Source organism: Pipistrellus hanaki (genome assembly GCF_964339955.1).
Source record: "Pipistrellus hanaki genome assembly, chromosome: 1".
Lineage (NCBI taxonomy): Eukaryota > Metazoa > Chordata > Mammalia > Chiroptera > Vespertilionidae > Pipistrellus > Pipistrellus hanaki.
The window spans coordinates 74386617-74393644 of NC_140503.1; the positions used below are offsets into that span (position 1 = coordinate 74386617).

The 7028-nt window shown below is 48.0% G+C and overlaps 1 protein-coding gene and 1 long non-coding RNA gene across 2 annotated transcripts; both read right to left on the reverse strand.

The window, feature by feature from the left end:
- Positions 1-452: 452 nt before the first annotated feature.
- LOC311632143 (zinc transporter ZIP2-like) lies at positions 453-2572 on the reverse strand (the record flags this gene model as incomplete). The annotated part of the gene is made up of 4 exons (XM_084903275.1): positions 453-1199; positions 1854-1904; positions 2146-2254; positions 2445-2572. 4 exons carry the CDS (start codon positions 2570-2572, stop codon positions 570-572), a joined length of 918 nt encoding a protein of 305 aa, XP_084759401.1. The 3' UTR covers positions 453-569.
- Positions 2573-4873: 2301 nt separating this feature from the next.
- On the reverse strand, positions 4874-6302 carry LOC311630892. Its single transcript, XR_014796479.1, has 3 exons — positions 6239-6302; positions 5205-5255; positions 4874-4960 (listed from the first exon to the last, which is right to left on the reverse strand). It is a non-coding gene; the product is annotated as an uncharacterized lncRNA (long non-coding RNA).
- Positions 6303-7028: the final 726 nt, after the last annotated feature.

Sequence of the window (7028 nt, forward strand, 5' to 3'; positions counted from 1 at the left end):
AGGAAAAAAATCTAGATGCCCAATGTTTATTTTTAAACCTCTTCTCCTCTAAATGTTAGAAACTCTGGATCAGTATTTCAACACCAGTGGGTAAGGTGGGAGCAGGCTGTTGGAATGTCAGCAATGCTCCCATATCTGGGGGACATGGCTGCAAGTGACACAATGGCTAGAGGCTCTGATTCCAGAAGAAGAGACTGCATCCAACACTCACCCTCCCTACTTCCTGCTCCACTAGGCAGCAGTTAGGTAACACGGAGAAAGGAAGAATAGCATGCTTGAAGGGGGAGGGTAAATTGGACATTTATTACACACAGTAGCAAAAATGGAACAAGAGTCAAATCTGCAGTGATGGTCTTTATATAAATTCTCCAAAGTATAGACACTCAACCTAAAATAAACATCCCTTTCTCAGTCCTGGATGAGCAATGGGATTTCACATAGGATTGGCTGGGATCCAGTTCATGGGGATGATGCCTAGTGAATGCCACTTAGTCTCAGTGGAGAAATGTCTGAGGACCAAAGCCTTTTGGGAGGTGTCTCCTGGATCCATCAGAAAAGTCAGGAATCTCTCAGGCCCACAAGGCAATTAAGGCCATGAAGGCAAAACCAGCGGCTACGCAGCCCCACTTGACCAGAGGGGCCTCAGGACCTGCTAGCTCCATGGGCAGGATTTCTAGGAAGGTGACATACAGGAAGGTGCCAGCTGCCACACCCTCTAAAACAGCCTGGGCTAAGCTTCCCCCTACTTCTGAGTCTGTTCCAGGCACAACCAGCCCCAGGGCTATGCCCAGGGGGGACATGAGAGAAAATAAAAATATGCAGAACACGGCCCATTGTGACGCAGTGCCGATCTGCACCAGCCGTAGTCCTACACTAAACACTACAGGCCCCTTGTGAGCCATGACAGCAAGCCAGAGCTGCACTGTACTTGCTACGGTTGTCTGCAGCCCCACAGCCAGACCTTCAAAGACCGAGTGAAAGGAGAGTGAGAATAAGAGAATGAGGGCTCCTTGAAAAGGCCTTCGCGAGGGTAAGGGCTCCTGGCTGTGGAGTCCATGGTCATGATCCTCACTCACTTCCTTCTTTTGCACTTTTGATCTTCCAATGGTTTCAGGACAGCACTGCAATGCCAGCGACTCCAAAAAGAAGACGGAGAAGAAGCCCAGGGAGATGATGAGCCCTCCATAGGGATAGTCCTTCTGGGAACAGAGAGAGGGGCTGTGGGACAGGAAAGGAAGGAAGTGCAGTGGATGGAGGTGTGGAGGTGGGGTGGGAAACTGGAGAATGGGAAATGTGGGACTAGAACTTTAAAAACGTTAGGTGGTCTGGCTGGTGTACCTCATTGGTTGAGCATCAACCCATGAACCATGGTTGAATTCCTGATCAGGGCACATGCCTGGATTGCAGGCTCAATCCCCAGTAGAGGATATACCAGAGGTAGATGATCAATGATTCTCTCTCATCATTGATTTTTCTATATATCTATCTCTCTCCCTTTCTCTCTCTCAAATCAATAAAAACAAATTTTTAAAATGGTGTGTGTGTAAGGGAACAAAGCCTGGAGAAGATATGGACATGCAACAAGATACCAGAGGGGCCAAGGTTGCAGCGTCAGCAGGGTTGAAATGTGGGAAAACGATGGGGAGCATGCCTAAGGGTCTAGGGAAAGAAGGAAGAGTAAAGCCAGAGCTTTGTCTGGGTTCCATAAACCCCAAAGGATTGGGTTGGCTCCTCCTTTCCCTACAGTGTCTGAGCTGAGGAGCAGAGGGATTCCTGGTACTCCTCAAAAAGATCTGGGTATGAGGAGTCTCTGGTTCTCCTCACCCTCCAGGTTGGGTGTGGGAGATACTTACATGAGCCCAACTAGCAACTCTAGAAGAATTCCCCCCACTCTCTGTCCTGTTCTAGGGAGAAAAAAGCAGAAATTAGATGGGGTATGGAGCAGCTCAGCTTCCTGCCCTGTCCCTTCAGCTCCACTGCTTTCCTTACAGTCTAAGCTGACCTGTTGTCATGATTCCACACAACACAAGAGCTGACATTGTCTCTATAGTTCCACACATGTCCTTGGCTCTATCACTTTCCCTCCTGTCTCCCCTTGGTTCTGCTCATCATATGGTTTCTTAGCCCTACACTTTAGTTACTCACCTTCATCTTCTGGATCTCAAATTCAATACTCTCCAAGGATTCAACAGTCATGTGCATGAGCCCTGCTCCCAAGAAAACACCTGCAGAAATGCAGCTCAGGAAATGGAGGCTGAGGCCCCACGGGGGATGACCTAATGAAAAGCAGGAGTTACAACCAGTTGGCCATGAGGAGATGGACAAAGGTGACTAAGGAACAACAAGGAGCACTCAGCATCCAAGCTTGGGGATGGCAAGAGAATCAAAGCAAGGTGTCAAGGTAGGATGACAGGGTTAAAGTCAGGTTATGGGGGTAAAGCTACAGAAGGGTTATACCTCTGGCTGCCTTCATCTGGAACCATTTGAAGCAGATGGGAATAAGGCCACAGACCATCGAGATAACCAGCAGGGCAAATAGGCAGCCAATTTTTACTTCTACCACTTGTTCCATCCTTGGGGTACAGGATAAGCAGAGACCTCAGAATGACAAATGGAGTTACAAGCTTTGGAGCAGGAGTGGTGCCTTAGGTGATCAAAGCTGTAGTGTCCACTCCTGAGTTTCGGGAAGCTGCTGGATTCTCTTTGTTTTGTGCTGCCTGTTTGTGCAGCTTTGCATAGTTGACTGGGGCCCTGCCTCACCTTCCTGCCCTCCCCCTACATGGAGGCCCCTCCCCTGGCTTATGCCTTCTGAACTTGGAAACCAGAAACTCTAGACTCCCTGCCAGGCACAGCCCTGTGCTCTGTCTTCTCTTCAATTCCATGAATAATCCAAGGGCTTGGACTGACTTGGTTCATGCCTGGGGCTGGTCTAATCCAAAATGGCAGTCTATGGTAGCTACTTCCCAGCTATTTTGTGTTGGGGACAATCTGGTCCTGATTCATTTCAGGACATTTGATCTAAGCCTTCCATACCCTCCCCACCCCAATGCAAGTCTTATAAGCTGCTATGCTGATACCTGAACCTTACCCTTTCAGAGGGGATTTGGGGCCACCTGGGGTTAAGAAGGAAGTGCGGCTAAGGAGTGGTGCTGCTGTCACTCTTGAACTAGTAGATAAGGGGACTCCCCTTTCCTTTAATCCCAGAAAAATAGCTCCAGGTATGGAAATGTCTAGTGGGAGTTGAGAATAAAACTGCTGTGGGAGAGGGACTGAGAGTTTTAATCCACAGAAAGTTGTTCTAGCTCTGAAACAGCAAGGCCTAGGGGAACACAGAAAAGAACCAAGTAAATGGACTCTGCCTGGACATAGGATTGTGGGAAAGAATGACTCAGTCCTGAAAGGATCGTTTCTTGAGGGGCACTCATGATGCAAACTCTGGGGAGCTGATGAACCCTACGAGATAAAAGGAAAGAAAGAAAGGAGAAAAACAGAGGCCAGGCAGCTGCTGGTCACCTGTCCAGGTGGCCCATCTAACTACCCTGAGACCTGTTGAGCCAGTTCTCAATGTGCTGGGGGTGGCTTTCCCACTCCCCCATTACTTCCCTGGGAAGTCCTGGTCTCTGGGAGAAGCAGCTGTATTCTTACAGCTGGGGCTGAGCTTGAGGTTTCTGTGGGAAGACAGGCATTGAATCTCTGAGGACTTACTTCGTTACAGGATAGGCCATGGTGACTGACCTCTACACCTTTTAAGAATCACAAGACCCATTCCCATTCTTTGAAAAGTTATAATTCGTATTAAAACCTCAAACAAATGCATATATATATATGGTACCAGCACTCCTGTTACCTCGCACAGTCAGTTGGAGCCCTGAGGAGTCTCCTCATTGGACAAAATGGCGCAGGGGGCGGGTCTTACACTGGAATGAATGGGCGCGTGGCAAGCTGGAAAGACCAATGGACTGGACTTGAGGAAGATGAATGGACAGGGCCTGACCGGGGGCCCAAAGCTAGAAATGTGAATGGACAGGGCCCCATGAGCTGTAAGCTGGCAAAATAACTGGATAGAAAAATAAAAAGCCCTTCTCTCCCTATAAGCAGGAGGAGGGGATGGTCTTTGAGACAGAAGTCCACCATTCTCCCAGGTTGAGCAGCACCAGAATAAAACCTCTTTCCTTTTGCACCTGCCTCACGAGTTTGGCTTGCAGCAGGGATTCAAACCTGTGTTTTTCGTTACACTCCTATCCTGGATACCAGGTGGCTGTAGCCTTGGCAGGCTCGATACAAGAAAACCCTTGTTACACATCCTTGTCAACTCTCAGGGGGATCTTCAAGGGGACGGAAGAAGCTCAGACGGCGTGGTTACAGGTAAAAGATCTCCCCAGGAGCTGACATGGGCACAGCGATACAAATCCCTATGAAAAAGAGAGGTCAGTGTTGGGGGTAGGTTCCTGCCACCTCCCACCTACCGTGGTCACAGCTTCTGTACCTGCCATGGCGGGGGGCTGGGAGCACAGCATGCTGCATCTGCCCATCTGGACAGCACAGGTGACAGTGCACATGGCGTGGCCGTTTAAGGATAGGCTGAGTGATCCGCGGCCAGTGATTAGCTTCCTCTGGAGACCCCCGGGCAAGGATTACCATCGAGAACTTTTCCTCCTTTGGCTTCTTGCTCTAAGGTAAGGGTAGAGAGACTGTTTTGGGGAAAAAGATATGGGGAAAATGTTGACCCCATTCCTATAGTCCTTTTCATATTCTAGGTCATGCACATTCGGGCTCTCGGAATTTTCCAACTCCTTCCCCCTGATTCTTTTTCATCCTGCTTTCCCAAGCTACCTCCTCCCTGCTGCAATATTCCCAGGATACATATCTAGCTGAAGGGGATGGGATGGTAAGCCTGGGAAAAGCTACAGGCCAGGGGTTTAGAGGCTGTCAACTGGGGACAAGGAAGTTCATGGGGACACTGTAAACACACATGAAAAACATGAGGTAAGACGAAAGAACCACAGATCATAATACTGGGAAACGAAGGGTGCTAGGGTCAGGAAGGGCCAGGGGTCAGGAGGCACAGGAGCAGGGGATCCACTAAGAAGAAATTGGATCCAGACACAAAGCAGTGGAGGGTGGCTTAGCTTTGCCCTCTCACTTGTCCTGGACATGGCTGAGCTCAGCTCTTTGCATGCTGGGAAAGGTAAAGCAATACTCACTGGGGCAAAGACAAAACCAGGCCGAGGGTCCAGAGGTGACTTCTCCTTTCCCTGAAATCAAAGGAAATAACAAAATTAAGCTGGGCCTGCAGGGTCTATTCTCATAAGTCAATCTCGGCACTCAATTGAGGACTCCTTTAACATCCGATTCTGGTAGTTACTTTGTTCTTTGAGTTAAGCTGGCTACTTCTCTAACAAAGAACTTTCTCTTTGCAGCAGGAGAAAGGCAGGAACTTGGCATGTAGAGTGGTGCTCTCCTTGTCAGCAACCTCCACTTTCAAAAAAATCCCATTTCAGGACAATTAAATTCATGATTTTACACCAGCTCATACATTCCTAGAGATAAGGTTGTTGGCTCAGCCATGTCCTAGGTCAGGGGTTAGCAAACTTTTTTAAAGGCTCAGAGAGTAGCCAAAATGTGTTTGTGTCCCAACTATTCATCTCTGCCATTTGTAGTGTGAAAGCAGCCATACACAACAGACACTCAAATAAGCCTGACTCATACAAATCCTGGCAGGCAGGATTTGATCCATAGGCCGTACTTTGCCAGCCACCACTGTAAGGTTCCAGCTGAGAGGTTTGCAATGCAGAAGCAAGACACGGGATCCAGGCGATTAAAAAGGGGGGAGAGGTTTTAATCTGCACTCCCGGGTGAAGCTCACTGTCTCAGGGTGGGCCAGGGAAGTTCGTGCCAAAAAGCGGCATAGGTACTTCTTTTATACAGCTAGTGAGGGGAGAGTGGAGGGCATGAGAGGTGTGGAATTCCTGCCTTGGGCCAGGGGTCTAGGAAGGCCCTAGGAAGGTGCCAGCTAGCCAGCTAAGGTATCTTTGTCACCCTCCACCTTGCAGATGCTTGCATAGGCTCTGGGCTTCCCTCCTGCCTAGAGCTAACAACCACTCTACAGCATAATGACTTTACATGCCTACTCACCTGGCTGAGAGTCACTTACCTTTTGTATGACAGTCTTTTCCATTTTTAAGGGAGTACTGGTAATTGGTGACAGATGGGGGAAGAGAAGGAGAAAGAACCTCACCTTAAGGACCAGGTCCCTGGCTTCCATGAGAAGGCAGTGCCCAGCTTTTGTTCCATTCTCCACCAATATCTGTTCACAAAAGGGAAAATGAGCAGAAGCCCTGAATTATATGAGAACATTTGAAGAGAACCAAATAAAATTTCGCCACCCCAAAGCTACTGAAACAGGAATTTTTAGGGGTGAAAAATACAGGTTTAGGGAATTTTAGAAATTAAGAGGACCATGGAAGAAGCACAGGTCTGCAGAGCAGCAGAAGGTATATTTGTATAAAACAGGGAAGCTAAAAGGCTGCTACAGGTATATTTCCATAGAATGAGGGAGCTAGAAACAACAAAAGGTCTATATTTACAAAATAAAGAAAACCCTTCATCCAGAAGAAGAAGAAACCCCAAAGGGAATAGGAAAACAATAAGGAAAGAGGGGAGGAAAACACTTAGATTTCTCATGTGAGATTTGACCTTTGAGCTCAGAAGTTACTATTGTCTCTGGGAACAGTGACCAATCAGAAGGGGTATCAAGGCACAAAGCTCTGCAGCCTTTATAAGCCATGGAAAGGGAACCTTTGTGGGACCCTTTCCCCCTCCCCTCCTGGGAATCTGTACTTGCTGTTTATAATAAGTTTTCACCTTTGCTATACCACCTCTGTCTGTGGATTCATTCTTTGACTCAGACGGACAAAGAATCCTGGACATCCTACCCAGTCTAAAAATTCTGCTTCACTACCTTTTGGAAATACTGATTTTAAGCTGTTTTTGTTTTGTTTTGTTTTAAACAAAAGACTCAGAAAGAA